Source organism: Macrotis lagotis, chromosome 5, assembly GCF_037893015.1.
Source record: "Macrotis lagotis isolate mMagLag1 chromosome 5, bilby.v1.9.chrom.fasta, whole genome shotgun sequence".
NCBI lineage: Eukaryota > Metazoa > Chordata > Mammalia > Peramelemorphia > Peramelidae > Macrotis > Macrotis lagotis.
Window position 1 is genome coordinate 171,003,992 of NC_133662.1, and position 22,641 is coordinate 171,026,632.

At 35.3% G+C, this 22,641-nt stretch overlaps 1 protein-coding gene across 20 annotated transcripts in view; it reads left to right on the forward strand.

The window, feature by feature from the left end:
- Positions 1-22,641, forward strand: part of TIAM2 (TIAM Rac1 associated GEF 2) — a 338,837-nt gene that overhangs the window by 209,049 nt on the left and 107,147 nt on the right. For all 20 annotated transcript variants that reach the window (XM_074187889.1, XM_074187894.1, XM_074187883.1 and 17 more), the window contains 3 exons: positions 4,475-4,910; positions 8,435-8,607; positions 9,245-9,469. In XM_074187889.1, the coding sequence (XP_074043990.1) occupies positions 4,475-4,910; positions 8,435-8,607; positions 9,245-9,469 (834 nt within the window). The remainder of the gene's footprint in view (positions 1-4,474; positions 4,911-8,434; positions 8,608-9,244; positions 9,470-22,641) is intronic.

Genomic DNA, 22,641 nt, shown 5'->3' on the forward strand with positions numbered 1-22,641 from the left:
AACTTTCAAGGACTCTATAAATGCTATTATCAGTTGTCATCAGGGTCCTGTACCACCAGGGAAGTGATCAGGAATCAGTCAGGTTTTCTAACTGCTGACTGAGTGTACTTTCTACTTATAGGAGCCTGAAATTAAAAAAATGCAGTGAGACAATTCAAACATCTAAAAATGATCTGATAAATGCAGAAAAGCCATACTATAGAAAGAAAATATATTGGGGGTGGAGATGGAGATGAATGTGTATTTAATATGAATATATTTTCAGTATTAAATATAGCTCTAGTGAGAGGAGTGAAGTTTTATTTCTGCTCTGTTCATACAAGTTCTTGGTTAAAATATCATTTACACTGCCATAGGGAATTCATTGCAAAAGCAGGATTAGAATGGAATATAAAGCTCTTGAATTTCTAGATGACTTAGATTTAACCCATATAGCTTCATTCCTGTATGGAAGATGCAATAATCTCGCTGAGAAGACCCTTTCCATAGTTTGTTATGTTTTGGTATAAACCAAAGCACTCAGGACTCATGAGTACATCTTATTTTATATGGAAATGAATAAACCACCCTCCCATTTATACTCTTCATATCCTTGAAGAGTTCCCTATGTAAAGCTATGTTAAAAATCTGTTTCTTAAGCATTTAGCTATATTTTAGTCTTAACTTTTGTTTCCCTTAGAGAATTCCTGGGGAAATCTACTGCTAAGACAAAACAGGTAGACTTTTCTTATCTGGGATAATGGGAAAAAAAAACACCACAAACCATCAAACATTTCTGGGAATGTCCAGAAGGTTTTTGATATTGAATGTATATCATATTGGGCCATTCTATGCAAGTGGGGATTGTAAGGGAGAAGAAAAGACAGTTACTATCATCCTTGTATAGAGAAGTTGGGTGTGGGGAGAAATAGTAGTTATAATGGAGATTGTTTGGTGATTATGTACTATGTCTCTAGTGGCATGGCATTGTGGAAAGAACACTTCTTTTGTTTAGGAGAGCTGGACTTCAAATACTAATTATTCTTTATCAGCTATGCACATTTTGATTAATAAAATGAGAGGGGTAGGGTCAGAGGACCCCTTAGGTATTCTACTAAAAAAAATAATGTGGGAAAAGACAAGACAATGATATTTGACTTTTATTGAAAACTGATGGTCAAAATCTTGCATATGGAAATAGTTGACATTGTTAGTCCTGATAATTATAGCTAACATTTATATATATATATATATATATGTATATATATGTATATATATGTATATATATGTATATATGTATATATGTATATATATATATATATATATAGGGCTCACTGCAACCTAGGTACTGTGATAAGAACTTAACAATTATTTTATTTGATCCTAATGATAAATTTCCAGTTTATAAATAAGGGAAATAAATAAGGGAAACAAGGCAAACAAAAGTTAAATGACTTTCCCAGAGTCATTGGATTTTGAGGGTGGATTTGAACTCAGGACTTAATAACTTCAAGTCTGGCACTCTTAACACCCTACCAGAACAAAAAATAGTATTTTAACCATACCCTCTCACATTATTAAATTCATTTTACGGATGAAAAAAATGGATATTTAGAAAAGTAATTTTACTGGTCACATAGCTAGTGTCAAAAATTTACAAGAGCTGATCATGAGAATTGTCTTATAGACCAACTGAAAATGTTATGTGCTTGAAGGAAGACTTGCCTCTGCTGAGTTGAGGGGTTAAAATTTAGGATTAGAAATGTGTTTTAGAGAAACAAAGTACAGTTTGTTTGTAGGTTACATTTAACTTTGCCAATTCAGAAACTCCTTTTGGCATAGAGTCTCTCTTATTTTTAAAAGCCTCATTATGGCTGATGCCAGCAACCATAGGTAATCCCCATGTTGGTTTTGGGCTGCATATCAGATCTTCCTGCTAATAATTGAATAATATTATTATTAGCCAAGTGAGAAGCATCTTTTCCCCCTGGATGTTTTTGAAGAGCTACAAATAGAGAAGGATTTTCTTTTTTAGCTTAAACATCTTTCAAAGTTTCCGGTGTAAGTAACTCATAGGAGTTCATTTATTTGCTTTATTCTTGCATAAGCATCAGGGAGTAAACAAATATTGTGGTGGGACATAGTGTAAATACAAGTAGAAAAATGTTTTCATTGATAGTAGCTGTATTTTTGGCTCAGCTGTTTTATAAACCATCAGTATTTGGAAGCAATAATTAGTTCACTGATTATTTTCCTACAAAAGACAGTAATTGCTACTTTATTTGTATACTAATAAAATCATTCAAAATGTTATAAATTCAAAATATATCATTGACCAAGACTGAACTTTAGATTTTATTTTATTTCAACAATTCATTATAATTAAAAGTATAGGAAAAGATATTAGCAGATACCTAAGCTTCAGAAATGACAAGCAATCAGGCAGATAGCTTCCTGTGATGAGTAAGCATAATCTTGGTATAGCCAAGTGTAAGTTAGTCTAGAAAGATCTGGGATCAAATTCATGGGCAAACCAAATCACCTCTGTCCATGGGAGAGTATTGTTATAAGTTGCCTTTAAAAAGTTAGAAGTCAGTGCTCTAAAACTCTTTCAGAGTTACTAAACATGAATTATTATCTTACCCCAAGTATTTAATACTCTGTACTCACATACTTAAAAAGTGCTCATCTAATTGACTGTTAATGCATGAATGAATATCTTAGTTGTCTAAATAGCATATTTAAAATACCAGTGCTCCTCCGAACTAAAGATTCAAATCACTTTTCTTCCACATTGAAGGAATTTCTTTTCATACCATTAAGGCATTACTCAATTGTGCTTTTAAAAGTATTTATTTTCCCAAGTGCTTCCAACCTCTAGGACTTAAAACTTTCAATTGCTTAGTATTTTATATTACCACTAATTTAACTCAGAAGGAAGTTGATAGTAAACTGTTTATTTTATGTAGTTCTGCCTTTTCTTGATTTCTAGGACTATTTTTTTTTTGTTTTTCGGGGGGGGGGGGGGGTTTGCAAGGCAAATGGGGTTAAGTAGCTTGCCCAAGGCCACACAGCTAGGTAATTATTAAGTGTCTGAGACTGGATTTGAACCCAGGTATTCCTGACTCCAAGGCCGGTGCTTTATCCACTACACCACCTAGCCGCCCCTCTAGGACTATTTTTATGGCATGAAGTATACAGTGAGTGAATATTTGTCATGACAGTGATGTCAGGTCCCTGATCAATGGTTTTTGTAGGGAAGAGAATCCTGACTCATGGTTTAGAATCTGACTCGGGGACTGGGGGATGAGGATGTACAACTGCAGGTTCCAGGCTTCAGATTTGAGAAGGGGGAGGAAGGAATTGAGAAACTTTTATACCAGGCTAGAAAATGGAAATAGAGGGAGTTGTTGAAGCTACGGAGAACCCTCAGTATATCTGCACAGCTAGATAACTCTGTGGGGGCTGTGAAGAACAAGGCTACTCTTGAGAGCACTTTTAGTGATTAGTTAAATCCCACTGAAGCTTCTTTGTCTTTATTGAGGCTATTTCTTTGGATGATCCCAGTTGTGAGGGTCAGATAGAGCTAAGAAGATGAATTTGTTTTAAATTCCAGAACTTAATTTGGGAGAATAATGGGACAGTCAGCCAGAGTCAAAATTTTTGATAAATTATAGTGAGACTTTGTTGGTGAATGATGTTTACTTCAGTATTCTCAGACAAAATTATTCTCAAATTGTAAGTATCCTGTATCAAAGATAGATCTAACTTTTAAAATGTAATTTTAAAATGCCATAGAAAAGCTGAAAAAGGGACAGACCTAAGTGGCACAGAAAATAGAGCACTGCCCTGGAGTCAGGAGGATCTAAGTTCAAATTCAGCCTCAGACACTTAATACTTAGCTGTGTGACCTTGGGCAAGCCACTTAACTCCATTGCCTTGCAGAAAGGAAAAGATGCAAAAACATAATCATTTTTGTCAGGATTTAATTAATAGTGACCAAAGATAATGTAATTCTAGATATTTCTTGTGCCATAAGCTAGTAGATTTACTAATAAATAGGTAGATACAGTAATATGGGATCTGAGTAATATTTAATAAGTCACTTAAGGCCATGGAAATGAACTGATTTGTCCAGGGTCTCCTAGCTCCTCCTGATCTGAAGTCTACTTACCCACTATGCCTTAATGGCCCACATGGACTATATTATACTATCCAGAGTTCTACTCTGTTTTTACCTCAATATTTCATTGACCAGTATTAGTCTAGTGAATTTACTTGATTGAACAAGGTTATTTTTATGATCCCATTCATCCCTGAAATTATATATAGGTTTTTTTTTTGTTTTTGTTTTTTTCCAAAAAGATCTTGCTTTAGGGCAGCACTATTAGTTAGCAACAGAAAATTTAAAATTTTACTCTTCAATGCTCTCAGGAAAAAGAATTGTAGATTTATAGGATAATCTCTGATCATAGGCTATTTTCATTGTGTACAGGAGCCCAAATCCAAGGATGGATATGATCACTTGGATACCCGAACTGATGGTCTCAGTGCAGAAGCACTGTTGCCTTCACAGCTGTCCGGTTTGCTGTGGTCAGGTGGATCTGGCCAGACCCTGCCTCAGAGGAGTGAGTCTACTAATGCAATTAGCAGCGACCCCTTGCAACAGAACATTTATGAGAATTTCATGCGGGAATTGGAGATGAGTAGGACTCATGTAGAGAATATAGAAACATCTACAGAAACTGCAGACTCCAGTAGCGACTCACTCAGCTCCTTAGAACAACTGGACCTGCTCTTTGAGAAGGAACAAGGAGTGGTCCGGAAAGCAGGGTGGCTCTTTTTCAAGCCTCTTGTAACTCTACAGAAAGAGAAGAAGCTGGAGCTCGTGGCCAGGAGGAAATGGAAACAGTACTGGGTAACTCTTAAAGGTAGGTCACACCTGGCTGCTTGCACAGCATCCTCTCTTAGGCAACCATTCCCTCAATCTAATTTCCCAGTTTAATGCCTGAATGAATCATTACTTCATTAAGATTTGCTTTCAAGGGTTTGATAAAATATTTTATGGAAAAGATAAAATGATGTCTGCTCAAGTACTCTCAATATTTGGCTCATCAAAAAGGAGGCTTCTGGGTGGCCTTGAAGATATAGGGATGACCTTAGGCAAGTCATTTAACTTGTACCTGATTCATTTTCCTAAACTGTAAAAAAAGAATAAAGTCATAGCACCCACTTCACAGGGTTGTTGTGACAATTAAATGATATCATATTTAGAAAGCACTAAGGATAGTAGATGCTTCAGAAATGCTTGTTCCCCCCACCCAATGTTTGCAACTGGGTTGAGAAGTTGTTTCATAGTCTTGATTTTAATGTATTTTAAAGAACTTGCATGTGTATATAAATATATATATATATATATATATAAAAGATAAAAAATGTATTTGTTTTGATCTCAAAAAGTAAGAAAGTGAAAATAATAATCTTGACAAATTGCCTTTTCATACAAAACAAGTTACATTTTCTTTACTTTTTTTTTGAGATCTCATGAAGCTTTCTCCACAGGGCATGCCTTTTCTTAATTTATACTTCTTTCACAATTAGGTATCATTTTACTGAGAGTTAAAATAGTATGATGAACTTGAGAATGACTAAGTCAATGCAGTGTTGATTTATGCAAAGATAAGGGGAAATAACAAAACGGTCTTTGGTATATCTTCATGGTATATATGGGAACCATTGTCAAAAGAGCTACATATAATGGTCAATGCCCACTTACTAATCTGGCAACCCCATTCTCCATCACTTTGGGAAAGGCAGAAAAGTGAATTATATCTGCAGCCAGTATGAGGCAAAGGCCATCACTTCTTTCCAACTTTGTTCTGGTTTTAGTATGTCAATATTAATGTACCTGCTGTGAACTTTCAGACTAAAAACTTGTCTCAACTATCCACAAAGCCATCCAACAATGGGTAAAACTTTCCTTCATTTTCTAAAATGAATTAGCCCAAGGAAATAATATCTTATTCTAATATCTTACAATTATCACTAGCATGAATGTCCTCTGTAAAGCTTTATCTTTGTGACTTATTACAAAGAAAGAGCAAACTGAAGATTTGAACACAGACCAGGGACTTCTGGTTACTGAATACAGCTCTGGGTGATGATACCTCATTGTTTCTGGCAGTAGGCGAGACAATTAATACTATTTAGATTTGAAGTTTCCCAATGCTTATTTGTGAAACATTAGATTCTATGATGAAGGGAGCTTTGTAAGCCTAAAATATTATCAAATATTCTTTCAGCAAGGGGAAAAGCATGTGATAAAGATGTTTTTGCCAACATAACCTTTTTTTCTGTGTGGATTTTAAACAATGTGTCAAGTTCAACATACCTGATTTTTTAGCATAAGTTAAATTTGAAGCTAACTTTTCAAGATTATTTTTGAATAAGATGTCTATATGTGAAGAGGTAGATAAAAACATCTATATATTCTGTAAATATATATGTGTGTATAGTGTATTTGGAGAGAGAGAGAGAGAGAGAGAGAGAGAGAGAGAGAGAGAGAGAGAGAGAGAGAGAGAGAGAATAAGTCAGGCAACTCTTTGTGCCTACGAAGTATCTAAATAAATGGATTGAAAATAATTCTTTTGGAGAGAGGTACTGATGTGCAAGTTTTATGACCATGTTACAGGTTTGAAATTACAGATGTCATAAGCCACTCCTGTGCTTATAAGGATCAGTATTTTGTCCCCCCCACCTGTCTTCATTCTAATGAATACACTTTAAAGGTTAAATACATTCCCATTCTTTCTCTCTCATAATCATCTTGGTGGAAGTAATCTCATAGTGAAAAATTCCTGGTATTGCTTTTTATAGTACTGTTTCTAATTTTACTTCTGTGTACAAGTAGTTCCTTTTCTTGAAAAGTTGTAGATAAAGCAATATTAGGATTCAATGTATAAAAGCTTGCTTTATGAAATTGAACAGATGTTCTATGAAAACTATGTCTGATATTGTGGGGTTTGTAAGAGTGAGGATATGATGGAAAGCTAATGGTTGTGTCCTTTGTTAAGGCAACAGTAACTGAAGGGATCACTATTTTGGGAGGGAAAAAAAAGATGAAAGATTAGGAACATTGACTTTTTTTTTTTTTAGTTAATGGAGCTGCTCATATTTCTTTATAGTCATCTTTCCCCTGTCTAAGAGTTAGTTTTAATTAGATAAGTTTGCATTATGGTACCCCATTTTAAAGCCAATTCTAGCAAGGAGTGTTATAACTTTTTTTTTTTTTTAGGTTTTTCTCAAGGCAGTGGGGTTAAGTGGCTTGCCCAAAGCCACACAGCTAAGGTAATTAAGTGTCTGAGTTTAGATTTGAACTCAGGTACTCCTGACTCCAGGGCCACCTAGCCATCCCAGAACAGTATAACTTTTAAAAAAGATTCAGAATTCCATTAAAATCTGACAGCATTTATATTAACCTCTTGATTTAAAAAAAATTATGGTAATAAATATTCCATATTGATTCTATATTTTAAACTTAGCAAAATGTTTTAGTTTAATGATTTTCTATTGGAGTTTGATTCTTTTGTGCTTCTCTTCAATTTGGGAAGCAATTATCTTTGCAGTTATTAGAGTATACATTGAGTGCATGGAATGCACTAAACATTAAGATATAATGGAGCAAAGGTTTTTTTTTTTTTTTTTTTTTTTTTTTTTTATCAAAACAAGCCGGACTTGTGAAAAGCTTGCCTTGTGGTGGCACATTTGCTTCTTGTCTCAATTCATTACCATGAATTATAGTTACAGACATGAGGAGCACTTCTTTCCTTGATTCTTATCTTTTCTGGGAAGAAACTAATTGGGTGCTTTCTAAATTTAATTGATGAAGTTGTTTTTATATTTGTTTCCTTAATAGTTTGGGAGATAATGGCTCAATGTGAAGGGTTTATTTGGGAATTCATAAAGGGTGTGATACATTGAAGCAAAGCATTTTATTCCAGATTTTTAAAAAATCAGCAACTTGGAGAAGATACCACATGACCCGGGATGGTTTTGTTTTTATTTTTGTTCTTAATTAATACAGGTAACTCAACTTGGCAATACCTTGTTAATATAGGCTAATTAATAGCCCACTTGAAAATAAAATATTTTTTAGAAATTTAACTTTATACAAATTGGAAATCATTTAAGTTGATCCTTTAGCTAATGTTTTTATATTTTTATATCTCAAATTTAAAAAGACATTCCTTTTCTAGTTTGTGTGTTATGATGATCAAAATTTCTATACACTCTGTACCCCACTACACCCTCAAAGACCCTCACACTTATCCCTCCCTACACATAACCTTTGACTTTTTCTCTCTTTATCTGCCCTTCTTATTTTATTGTGTTTAAATTCTTTGAGAGAGCTTGAAGTTATGGAATAGGGAATTCATTTTGCTTCTTTCTTTGACAGGATGTACCCTGTTGTTCTATGAGACATATGGGAGAAATTCCATGGATCAGAGTAGTTCACCAAGATGTGCTCTTTTTGCGGAAGATAGTGTAGTGCAGTCTGTCCCTGAACATCCCAAGAAGGAAAATGTATTCTGCCTCAGCAACTCCTTTGGAGATGTCTACCTTTTCCAGGTACTGCTGGCTCTTTACATTGTAAGGTATTTAAGGGAATGCAGAAATCCTACTAAGCAAAAGAAAAAAAAAAGGAAATGAGACCTTTTACAATACAATATTTTACATTTAAAAGTGAGAGAGCAAAAGGGAAATAACATTCACTTGAGAGGTGAATAATAAATAAAGTGGAATAAGTAAAGTCAAGAGTAAAATAAGAAAATTATTTATGGGCTTAATTTTTCAAGAAGACCTAGAATACTCAAGACTGGAGGACTAGGTTAGGATGGGGGAAGGGGGAAAGGGGTTCCTTGCCCCTTTACTTTGGGAAATATTTTCCATGTCTATAATCTTCCTAATAACTTGGAGAAAGGAAAGAACATCAATAATATCAGGACTTTTGACAGTTTCATTTAACAAACATTGTGCTTCTGACATATTCCAAAGCTCTTCTGATAATCTCACAAGTTAAAGAAAGCAGAAGGCCTGGGGTAATCCATATGTATTGTTGCTGTTCTTTTTATTATTATTATTAGATCATAAAAATCAGGCATATTACTTGCTGACAGTACCTCTCAAAGAGGAAAACTACCACATGTTGCTTTGGGGGGAGTGCCTTTCATTAACTGATTTTTCTTGCTATTTTCTGATTTTTCAGGCAACTAGCCAGACTGACCTGGAAAACTGGGTAACTGCCATACACTCTGCCTGTGCCTCTCTTTTTGCAAAGAAACATGGAAAAGAAGACACGGTCCGGTTGTTAAAAAATCAGACCAAAAATCTACTCCAAAAGATCGATATGGACAGCAAGATGAAAAAAATGGCTGAGCTGCAGCTATCTGTGGTTAGTGACCCCAAGAACCGAAAAGCCATAGAAAATCAGGTAGGACTAATAAGTTTTGGGGTACTTACTCCTACTTCTTTCTTAAAATTATTTTTGATTCAACAGGTATTTATTTTCTTTCTCCTACCTCTTCCCTACCAAAAATAAGAAGCAAATATGCATACTCAAGTAAATTATATTCTCACACTGTCCATATTCAAAACTGTATTTCTCAGTCTTTTCTTTCTCTCTCTCTCTCTCTCTATCTCTTTTTTTTTAGGTTTTTTGCAAGGCAAATGGGGTTAAGTGGCTTGCCCAAGGCCACACAGCTAGGTAATTTATTAAGTGTCTGAGACCACAGATTTGAACCCAGGCACTCCTGACTCCAAGGCCAGTGCTTTATCTACTTTGCCACCTAGCCGCCCCTATTTCTCAGTCTTTACCTTGAGTTCATCACCTTTTTAATCAGGAGATGAGTAGCATGCTTAGTCTTTAATTCTCTGGAATCAAAATTAGTCATTATATTAATCAGAGTATTTAAATTTTTTGAAGTTATATATTTTTACAGTGTTGTTTTTTATATAAATTGTCACAATTCTGCTTACCTCACTTAAAATCATTTCATAAACATTCTTATTTCACTATTTTGATCAATTTCTAACTATTCTTTGTTTTCAATTCTTTGCCATAAGAAAAGAGCTATTATAATAATTTTTGTACCTATGGATCTCTTTCTTCTTGATTTCTTTAGTCTAAGTTTCATGGGATCTGAGCCAAAGGATTTGATCTTTGGGAAATAAGCAGTTCCAAATTGCTCTCCAATATGGCTGAATCAATTCCCAGCTCTCCCAACTGTATATTAATGTTCCTGTTTTTCTTGCAGTCCCTGTAAGATTTCCCATTTTCCCTTATTTTTGTCGCTTTTGTTAAGTTGATTGGTGGGAAGTAGAATTGTTTCAATTCATATTTCCCTAATCATTAGTGATTTAAAGCATTTTTTTCAAGAGTATCAATAGCTTGGTTTTCTTCCTTTGAAAATTACATAAAGGGCCAATTTGAATCATATTTTAGTCTTGGAGATTAGATATTTACAATCATTCTTGAAGTAGTTTTGTTTTTTTTAGATTTTTTTTTTTGCAAGGCAATGGGGTTAAATGGCTTGCCCAAGGCCACACAGCTAGGTTATTATTAAGTATCTGAGACTGGATGTACTCTTGACTCCAGGGCTGGTACTCTATCCACTGCACCACCTATCTATATTTCTTACCAGCATGAAAGAATTGTCTATGATATCAGGGGGTTGTGAAGAAAATGACTTGAATCTATAGTCTTATATAAAGGGCCACCTAGCCACCCCCTTGAAGTAGTTTCAAAGGAACTTTTCTGCTACTCTTGTCATTTAAACTTATAAGACTGTTTTACATCTTTGGAGTAACTATCACTATGGACTTTTGAAGCAATTAAAAAAATATTTCCAGCAATGTTCTAGACCAAAATTTCTCAACCTTTTGATTGTGAAAGAAAAAATGAACAACATGAAAAAACATTTTGTAGAGCATCATGTAACATAGAAGTAGTACTATTATTTTTTGTTTGAGACAAAAAAGTGACACTGGTGACATAAATATTAGGAGTTCAGCAACACTCAATGAATTATATTTTATTAATTAAAGCATCTATTAACTTTAGAGATGTATGTTTTATATTGAACTATATTTTTTAGAGCTTAATATTACTATACTTTGTACTTGTGTAAATTTTAAAAATTCTCACAGTAACTTTGTTTCCCAGGGGTTGATAGTTCAGATAAGGAACTCTTGCCATAGCAAATTGCTGAATTGATGCCATAAATTTGTTTTATGCTGTTGAAACATAAGGTTATTGTGCAATGCTGGAAAAGTCTAGTAGAAATCTTTCTAACTCTCTAGTCATATGTGTTCCTTCTTTCCTTATTCATCTCCTTTGGTGCTGACATTCCTTAAATCATATGATAGAAATTACAGCACAAAGTAAAAGACTCTGGCAGAAGGCGGCCTAAGATGTCATCTAGCCCAAGTGAAGTGATGTGTTCAATCACATCTTTACTAACAGTGGCATTCGATATACTCTTGACTTCCAATGCAGATAAAGTTGTATTAAAAGGATGATTTCTATCTGACATTTGACCTGTTTTGGTTGATTACTAGATAAACAATATGAGGATTGAGAGAGAATTATTAATTACTTAAATTTTGAAAATCTAAAAACTATAAACATAGGGGTGGACAGGTAGGAAAGATGAGGCTAGCTTATCTAGTTAGAAGGTTTGGTTTTGTTAAAGTAGTGAGGGGATTAACTTCAAAAGATAGTTTGAATTATAATGTCAGACTAAAAAGTTTGGATTATATTCTGTAGGTAATGAGGAATCAATGAAAGATTTTGAACAGAGGAGAGATTTGAATCTAGTTTTTAAGGAAGTTAATTTGATGACAGTGTACACAGGTGATAGCAGAGAAGTTGGTGAGAATATGAGCTAAAATCCTTGTTCAATAATCCAGGCTGTGAAACTTGACCTTTGTTGGGAGGTTGGAGAGTAAAGGAATATCAATCACACAGAAGATGAGAGGATAGAAAGAACATTATGCACTTAGAGCTAAAAAATAGATTTGAAGCTATTTCTGGAGAGGAGGAAGCTACATGCTCTGAGGGCAAAATAGCTGCTTGTTCTCCCGGGGAAAAAAAAGATACAGTAAATTAGAAAAACTGGGGGTGGGGGTGGGGGTGGGGTAAAAAAATCAGTGTAGAACTTAGGTGACAAAAAAGAAAAAGTAGTCTAGGGTGTTTATTGTTTTCCCATTCAACCAGGAATAGCAGTTTTGCAATCTGATAACATAAATATTTCCAATACATAACAGCAAACCTCTTGTTAAACCATGAAACAGGAGAGATAGCTAACACACTCACTGTCAAAGTCAAAATCCCCAAAAGTCTTGAAAGACTAGAACATCGGATTGAATTTAGCAAGTTGAAATTTAATAGGGATAAATGTAATCTTAACATGAGTTGAAAAAACAACCAATCAGAAGCACAGGATAGAAAAAAGACAGCAGTTTGTCTGAAAAAGATCACTGAATTTAAGTGCCTGCAGAGTCATTATGACTCATTGGTGTGGACTGACTTTGTAGCCAAGAAAGCCAAGGTAATGGCCTTAAGAAAGGCCTAGTTTCAGGAAATAAGGAGGTGAGAGTTCTTCTCTGTTCTTCTCTAATCAGACCACCTCTGCTACATCTGGCCACATATGCTCATTTTGGGGGCTGTTGTTTAGAAAGTAAATTTGTAGATTTCCAACCAATTGTCTGAACCAATGGCAGCCTACTAACTTCTCTTCATTCCTGCAAATCCCTGAGTTTGATCATTATAATGATTAGGAAATGCAGTAAGAAACTGCAATGACATCTTCCATCTCAGAACTCTTTAAAAAGTCACCCTTAGCTGTCTTTCCTACTCCTACATGAAAGCCTTTTCTGACAATTACACTACAATCTAGAACTTTGTTGTACAGGGGCAGAAAGAACAGATGAGTCTCCTAAAAAAGTCTTGGGGTGGGTAGAAAACCCCAAGGTGGGTATCTTGGAAGCCCTAGAGAATGATAAGTGAGCAGTGAGCAAAGTGTTAACCAGACTAGATAAATACCTCAGTCAGTCCTCAGGCCAGGACAGTCCAATCTCTAGGGCTCTCTCATGAGACACCAAAAAGGACCCTGAAGATTCAGAATTCTGAACTTCAAAGATCCAGGGAGCCAGAGCCCCTAAGGTCAAGAGAAGCGCAGATATCTAGGGAGAATCCAGTGTGACACAGCAGATCAATTCTACCCAAGAAGGCATAGGGAGGGAAGGAGGGTTAATTTAAAAGAGCCGCAGTTCAGATAGTAAAATCAGAAAAATGAATAATTCAAAGATATATCATTCATTATTTAAAAAGTATTGCTAAATCACTTCTCAGTTATAAAAATATATAATAAAACTATAAATATATGATTCTGTGAAATGTTGAGAGCCTAGGACTAGAATTCATAAAACTATAACTTTGTATTGAAAAATTTTAAATTCACTTTGAAAAGTATTGAGGAGGGCAGCGTAGTGGATAAAGCACTAGCCCTGGAGTCAGGAGTACCTGGGTTCAAATCTGGTCTCAGACACTTAATAGTTACCTAGCTGTGTGGCCTTGGGCATGCCACTTAACCCTGTTTGCCTTATGAAAACCTAAAAAAAAGGTATTGAGGAGGATTTCTACAAGGGTAAATTTTATCATCATCGTCATCATCATCATCATCCAAATAACCATCATTTATATAATACTTTAAGGTAGGTTCTATTATTATTCTCATTTTTAGAGGTTTATCTGCTATGCTACTGAGGAAAAGTGGAATGTAATGGGGGAAAGAGATCAAGAAAGAGAGTTTTTATTATGAACTTCAGGAATGAAGTGGTACCTGCAATGAACCTTGAGAAAGAAAAGGCTGTCAACAAGCAGAAATGAGGAAGCAATTAATTCTAACCATTTGGACTACCTATATGAATGCAATAGAGATTAAGTTGAGCTTGGAGTGGCTAATATCCTGTTTGAGTGGAATTTAGTGGGAATTAGATGAATAATGTAATATAGACTGGAAGTTTGGAATAAACCAAACTGTGTAGGACCTTAAGTGGCAGACCAAGAAGAATCTTTTAGAGAGTAAAGATTTTTTGAGCAGGGAAGTGATATGCCTTTACAATTCAGCAGTTTGTTTTCACAGCTATGTGAGAGAAAAGTTGGAGAAAAGCCTAAAATCAAAAACAACAGTCTGGAGGGTAGGAGGTGAGAATACCATACATGTAGAAAGAAGGGACTAGATGCAAGAGATCTGGCATAGGTAGAATTGATAGGACTTGGCTTATTGATTGGAAGAGTAGGTGTAGGACTTGAAGAAGAGAGAAGACTTAAGTGCTTTGAGCATGTGTGATTGAGAAAGTGGCCATGCCTTGACAGAAAGACAAATGGAGAGGAGAAGCAGATTTTGAGGGAATGATGATGAATTCCAATTTGATATGTTGATTGGAAATGCTGACAGGCCATCCAAACAGGGCTGTATTCATTCATGCTGCTTCAGTCTGCTGCTCCTTATTTTATCTCTTATAGTTACTACAAGATAGTAGCTTGGAGGTAATATGAGGATTGCATATATTGATTTAAGTTTCATCTGTATAGCAGTGATAATTGAACCCCTAGGAACAGGAGAGGGCTATGAAGAAGTAGGAATAGGGAAAAAAGAAAGTAGAGACCCTAAGAAAGGGCCTTGGGAGACATCCATTAAAAGGGAGCAAGAGTTAGTATTATGCTGAGAAACTTTAAAAATGTATTATAATAAATATTTAATTTCACGCTAAATCAAAGCATCCCTAGAGCAAAATATGGAATTTGTTTTATGAGGGCAAGGAACAGATGGGGTTTTGTAGGGAGTAAAGTAGACATACCTGAAATATGGGAAATATAAGGGAGGGTAGTAGAAGACAATTATCTCTTTTGAAGCTTAGCCAGGACACCGTCACTAACACCAAGAGAAAAAAAAAGCAATGTAATTCATATTGTTGTATTTGTTTATCTCTCCCATGTAGGTAATGAAAGGAAGCCAGGCCAGCTTACATCTGGAAAATATTCACATCCTGAGGCAGTATCATAATACCTTAGTGAATTTGTTTATAGACATATCTATCTGCCTGGTTATGTGACAAAGTGACTTGGGAGCATAGACAAATACAAAAGATAATGAAAAGGAGAAAAAAACAAGTGCCTTTATTTGCTTACACTGTACTAAGCTCAGGGTAGCCAATAGTTAAATTCAGATTATAAAAAAAATAATCTACAGGAGGAATTGAGCTTTGTCAGAATTTTCAGGTTGCTCAGTAAATTCCCTTTAAAAATTCCAGCTTAAAATCAATTAAAAAAAAAGCTATCTTAACTCTCTTGTCTAAACGTTAGCAGGTAAACCTAGGTTCTACTTGAAGAATCCTCTCTAGAGAGTTTTAGGATAGATCTCAGTTAGAAGGGGTCTTAGGGCTTTTTTGGACCCAGTATCTACTTGATGCAAGAGTGCCTAAACTCCTTTTTTATGACTTCCATATCTGCTTGAACACTGTTAGTGATTCAAGTTTCATTACTGTTCCATTTTGAGACCACTAATTCTAATTGCTAGGAAATTTGTCCTTGTGAGCATTTGGGCCAAGTAGAAAAATCTTCATGTTCCTTTCCCATCACTGACCTCCAGATATTTGAAGAATGTTTTCATGTCTGCTCTAAGTCTTCATTTTTTCCAATCTTTAGCTTTAATCCTTTCAGACTAGTTTATTAAGTTCCTTCAACCACAGTTTTGCTGTGGAATCAAAGGATCTGTCTCCAAATCCTAACCCTCCTATTGGCTTTTTATGACACTGGACAAGTCTTAGGTTTCAGTTTCCTTCTCTTTAAATGAGAAGATAGTATAAGAAAACTTTTAAAGTCCCTTCCTGTTCCAAATCTATGACCCTGTGATTCTCATGGAGTAAGGCACAGTCTAGAGGAGGCTTTGTGAGTCTAGCTATTTGTTGTCTTCCTGTTTGCTCAAAATACTGACCACCATTCATTTTTTTTTCTGCTTATAATTTCTAAACATACTTTTGTGTATGTGTTCTCCTTAGCAATTTACAAATTTTGCTATTATCTGTGGATGAATTTCCCTAATTGGGTTGAAAAAATTGCTTTTATACCCACCTACTCATAGGGGAATCCAATTGCCACTGTCCTGAAAGTCCTTTAGTAAACTAAAGGAAGTAATTTCAGGTTATCTTTTTTCATTTGTTGGCAACTCTGTTGTGTTTTAAAATATCTTGTTAGATCCCTGCTCTTCCCTATTTCTACCTCCCTTCCTCCGCACTTTTTTAATATTTATTTAGTAAAGCCATTTAAATTAATGCCACCTGAACATAATCTAAGCATCATTTATGCAGTTTTTTCCTACTATTTTAAAAATGTTTGCACAAAAAACTTTCATATGGATAAAATGGATAACATTTTCTATGCTCATTATATTTAAATTATTGGCCAGATGGTTGTAAGACTGTATTTGCTTTTTATTTGCAGGCACTCTGAGTTCAACATATTAAGGACAAAAACAGGCACATGCTTAAAATTACTTTTATGGGGGTTTTCTTCTAAGAGGAATTTTATGTGAAACTACAAAAGCAAAAGCCTTTGCAAATTAAGACCAATAAGGATTCATGTACTCTCAAATAGTCTTTAAATGTGAAATTCTCCCTCATCTACTTTTTAAAACTTTTCAAAAAGAGCAGAAAGTTATCATGCACTTAACATTTCCAAATCTCCACTTTTGAATTTACTTTTATTTATATTATGCCTTTCTTCAGGGTCCTCAATTATAGTCATTCATAGGCTAAAAATGGCTGCATTTATTACAAAATACTGCATTTTGTATGATTAAGGCTTTGAACTGAGGGTTCTTGAAAGCTTTGGGTAGGAAGGTCATTGGCAGTAATACATATTTTGCCCCCATCCCTGTCCAAAATACTAATAAGAATAAATGTGCTTCATGTCGTTATACAGTATTCTGCTTTCCTAAAGTATTTTTTAGATTTTCTATTTCCAGCAGTTTTCTGGTATTTTTTTGTTGCAAGATGATGCAACTTTAATTTGGGCATATCCAATGAGGTCCAGATCCCTGTAGTCTTTTCATGTGGAGGGTGCCTTTTGAAGTCCAAAATGGGGAATAGTTGTTAAAATTGAATCCAGCTACTGCTTTCTTTTCCTTTTATGATAAATACTTGCAAAAATGAATCAATAAGAATTTTAGGTGATATTAACAACTGTCTAAATGTCTTTGTAAAACTTTCTTCTCTTAAAGAGGTAAATTGCTCTTTTCTGGTTTCATTTTGTTTTTAAAAGTAAGTATGATTCATTAAGAAATTGGAAAGGGACCCAGAATTATATGCAGAAGGAACTGGAGCCCTCAATGAAGGGCTGCTGATGGGATTTTGGCTGCTCTGAAAGTGAGGGTATCCCATTCAGAAGCAATTCATTTTAAAGCTTGAACAATGTATTTGAACTTATAGAACATCTTTTCTGGCAGTACGAGAGAACTTAGTAACATCTGCTTTTCATCCTCAAGCTATTTAAATCACCTGATAGTATTTTAAAATATTTAATTCAAAGGATAAGACTTTTAGTGTTCCATGAAATCTTAAGTATGACGAGAGAGAGAAAAAGATAGAAAAAGAAAAAACCAACCATTAGAATCAGAGGAATCGGGTTTCTTCTACTTTGGGCCATTGGTTAAATTATTTCACCTTTGTTGGTTTTCTCATTTTGTCACATTTGGGGGTTAGACTAAAGGCCTGCTTAATGTCCCTTCCTCCATATTGATGATCCTAACTGCCCCTTAGCCAAATGAATGGTAGAATATTACTGGTTGAACTGCTCTATTTATTTGAAGATAGCATCAAGCATCATTCTTTCAGTCTTCCAGTTATCACCTTGGAAATATCCTCAAATCCCCATTTTTCCTATAAACATTCTTAGGTGGCAAATTTTTTTTTACCCCACAATTCTCATATCTTGCCTCTTCTCTAAAAATATTTTAAATCATTTTTTTCAGTGAACTTATAATCATACTTCTTTTCCCATTTGGCCAATTCTCCTTTTTAAGGAGTATTTTTTTTCCTTCAGTGAATATTTTTTTTTCCATTTGGCCAATTCTGTTTTTTAAAGTGATATTTTTTTTTGCTTTTTTTTTTCCCCAAGGCAGTGGGGTTAAACAGCGTGCCCAAGGTCACACAATTAGGGTAATTAAATGTCTGAGGAAAGATTTGAACTCAGGTCTTCCTGACTCAAGGGCTGGTACTCTATCCACTGCACCACACAGCTGCCCCCTTAAAGTGTTACTTTTCTTTAATTTTTTTGTGCCTCTTAATATCAATCTATTTTCTATTTATAATTTTCTTCTTTTGCTTTTATTTCTTACCTATTTTTTCTATCGCTCATTTAATTCTGAAAATATTTTTTTAGCTTTCAAGAATTCTTGTTGAATTTTAGCTTTTGACTTCATTTTTCCTTCTGAGTTTGTGTATTAATATTTCCAAAACTATAGTCTTTGTAGTAGCTTTTTAAGGTTAGTTTATTTTTTGTTGTTTGGTCATTTCCTACCCTATTTCTTGATTTAGGACTTTATGCTAATGTTGGGTTCTGTTCCTATAATGAGATTTGGGGTGGTGCTCTCTCTCCCTCAAGCTTCAGGCTTTTTTTTTTCAGAGCTGTATCTGGGGGTTTGAAAGATTTTTATACTTCCAGAGGAGGTTTGATTTGGGGAGTAATCACTGCTCTCTTGTTTACATCCTTATCCAGGAGGGGCCTCTTTTCTCTTGAGATTATAATCATTAATTCATCTTGGGTACCTTCCTCCTTTGGAAGCTTAAAGGATACCCCCTGATTCCTGGGGAGGGCCAAAAGTGATACCACCCCTCATGACTTCCACTCCCTCCTGACTGAAAGTGCTGTTCTCTGCCCTTGAATTTTGGCCCAGAAATGGGTAGAGGCAAGGGAGACATCAAACAGCATCTGGTCATCCTGCATCCAAGGCTTAGTGCAGTAATAACCTGGAATCTCTTTCTAACCAGTTACCAGGTCCCTTTAGTCTCTTGTTTGAGAGGTCCTGAAGCTGCTGCTGCTTCCATTACCCCCACCTGGTCCCAGAACTGATAGTTCATCCACATGGATTTTGGATCTGCATCTACCTTCTTGTCACAGATATCTATCTCTTTCTGACCTATGTTGCCTTGGGCTGGAAGAATTCATGGATCTGCTCTTTTGTTGGCTCTGCCACTCCAGAATTTGACTTGAACCGTTATTTTATTTTTTAAAATTTATTTTTATTAAAGATATTGAGTTTTACAATTTTCCCTCCAATCTTGCTTCCCTCCCCCCACCCCCCACGGAAAGCACTCTGTCAGTCTTTACTTTGTTTCCATGTTGTACCTTGATCCAAATTGGGTGTGATGAGAGAGAAATCAGATCCTTAAAGTAGAGAAGAGAAGTCTCAGAGGTAACAAGATCAGACAATAAGATATCTGGGTTTTTTCCTAAATTAAAGGGAATAGTCCTTGCACTTTGTTCAAACTCCACAGCTCCTTATCTGGATACAGATGGTACTCTCCTTTGCAGACAACCCAATATTGTTCCCGATTGTTGCACTGATGGAATGAGCGAGTCCTTCAAGGATGAACATCACTCCCATGTTGCTGTTAGGGTGTACAGTGTTTTTCTGGTTCTGCTCATCTCACTCAGCATCAGTTCATGCAAATCCCTCCAGGTTTCCCTGAAATCCTGTCCCTCCTGGTTTCTAATAGAACAATAGTGTTCCATGACATACATATACCACAGTTTGCTAAGCCATTCCCCAACTGAAGGACATTTACTTGATTGAACCATTATTTTAAAGTTATTTGGAGTATAATGTTGGAAAAGCTCAGTTGAGGAATCTCTCTACTTACTCATATAGTCTGACTCCTTTTCTCTATACACCTAGCTAACCACCTTAGTTCAGGTCCTTCCCACCTCTCTCCTATCAATTACACCTAATTGATCTCTTTGCCTCACATCTCTCCTCAGTCCAATTTATTCTCCAAAGAGCTGCCAAAGCACTGAAAACTGACCTGACCATGTTACCCCCCTACTCAATAAACATCAGTGGTTCCCTATGTGCCATAGAATAAAATATAAATCCTGTTTGATTTTTTAAATTCTTCACAATTTGGTCTATAACTTCCCTTTGTAGCCTCATTATACTTGACAGCTTTCCCTGTACTCTGCAGTCATCCAAACTGTCTTCTCTCTTCTCTATTTCCTCACATATAACATTCCTGCACCTTTTGTGCTTTTCCCCCTGGCTGTCCCCCAGTCCTGGCATGCCCAGATCATGTGAAATCCCTCACTTTCTCCCAGATTCAGGTCAAGCCTCTCTTTCTACATGATGCCTTTCCTTCATTACCCCAGCTGTTAATGTTCTCCTTCACTAACTATATCCATGTTATTTTTAACTATTTTATAGTTTTTTTATTTTTTATTTTTAGTTTTTTGCAAGGTAATGGGGTTAAGTGGCTTGCCCAAGACCACACAGCTGGGTAATTATTGTCTGAGGCCGGATTTGAACTCAGGTACTTCTGACTCCAGGGCTGGTGCTCTATCCACGGAGCCACTTAGCTGCTCCCTATTCTATGGTTTTACATTTACTATATACTTTCATCTGCACATGTTGAATTCCTTGACAGAATTTAAGATCTTTGAGAGATTTGTTTTTGTTTCATCTCCTAATATACAGTCAACCCTTAAATGCTTGTAAGACATTCAAAGAATGATAAATTCAGAAGGACCTTATTGGCCAAAGCTGCATATCTTCTACAACACACTTGAAAAATGCTCACCTAGCATTTGTCTGAAGACTTCCAATGAAAGAAAACTACTACTTTTCGAGACAGAAGGATTCACTTTTTGGACTTCTTGAATTCTCTGGAAAATTTTTCTTATATTTGGCCTTAATTTTCCTCTTTGGAACTTCTACTCATTGATGAATCCTATTTCTGTTCTTTGATGCTAAGCAGAACCAATGTAATCCTTTGTGAGTTGTTGCCCTTTAGACACTTAAAGATGGCTATCTTGGCTTTCCTGAGTCTTTCCTTCTTCAGGTTACACAATTAATGGTTTCTTCAGTCCTTTTGTACATGGTATATGGACTTGAGACTCTTCTTTCTCTGGCTACTCTGCAGCATATGTATGTCCTCCTTAAAATGAGAATTCCCAGAACTGAATAGAATACAGATACTCTACATGGGGTCTGAGAGATGGAGCCTAACCATATTCATCTAGGGAGTTTTGATGTTGGGCAGAAATTCAATAGATATGTCTGATCTTCATATAACTTTCTGGAGTATATTCAGGGTTGAGGTGATTTTATGCATATTTCAGAAACATGAAAAAAGTTGTATCTAAGTTTATACCCCATAAACCATATCCACTAAATATTTATAAGTGAAAGTTTTTATTAATTTACTCAACTTGTATACCTCAGAGTAAAAGAAATAGAGGAAATAAGGACAAACAGGTACAAGGTGATCTTAACTTGTATCTATATTCTTCTGGGGAGCTTGAGGAACTCCCTTTCTTGAAGCATCTGAAAAGTTCTTCTTCCTTCTCTCTAGCTGCCATTTATTTTTACCTGTAGGTAATGGGGTTAAGCTCCTAATCTGGGGCTGGATCCAAACTTGGGTCCTCCTGACTCAAGGACAGTTGCTCCATCCACTGCACCTAGCTGCCCCTGCAGAGCACAATGTTTTCTAACCATTATTCCTAATTCAGTAGTGGCAGGACTGGCAGTGTAGAATTTGTATTAATATTTTGTTTGCTATTTAAAATAAAACTAATGAGTACACACATGAATTTTTTTAATTTTATTTTTTCCAATCTCATGTAAAGATAGTTATCAACATTCTTTTTTGTAAGATTTTGAGTTCCACATTTTTCTGTCTCCTTTCCTTCCCTCCCCCCTCCTCCTGACAGTGTGTAATCTGATATAGATTATATATATATATATATATGTATATATATATATATATCTTCAACACACATGACTTTTAATAAAATTTCCTTGTTAATCTCTTAGCTCATATTTTTATATATTGGATTTTCTTAGTGAAGGGTACCACTTACATGATGAACTTGGAACTTGGATTTGAAAATACTTCTACATATTTCTAGATGATGCCCAAACATACTTTCTGAACTTTTGGTTATACGCTAGTACTGTATGGCTGACTCTCTGTAGATTTTGGTGTTTGGAAAATATTGGATAAATTATCCCATCTGCCAAAAGGGCAAAAGCTTATGATCAACTAGGGATAGACAATGAGACAATGTGGTAATAATGGTTAATGACCAAACGCTTTGGTAAAATGACCAATTGGTAGAAAATATTTTCCAAAGAAATTTTGTCTTGTTAGAATGTTTGTCAGCTCTCCTTTTTATTTAGTTAGAATTTTTAGCAGCAGACTAATATTTTCCCTCTCCTTTACTTTGGATATATCCAATATTTATGAATATATATATATATATATATATATTCAATTTTTTTGTTTACTTTAGTTAAAAGTTGATTTCACCTTTACTTAATACCTTGA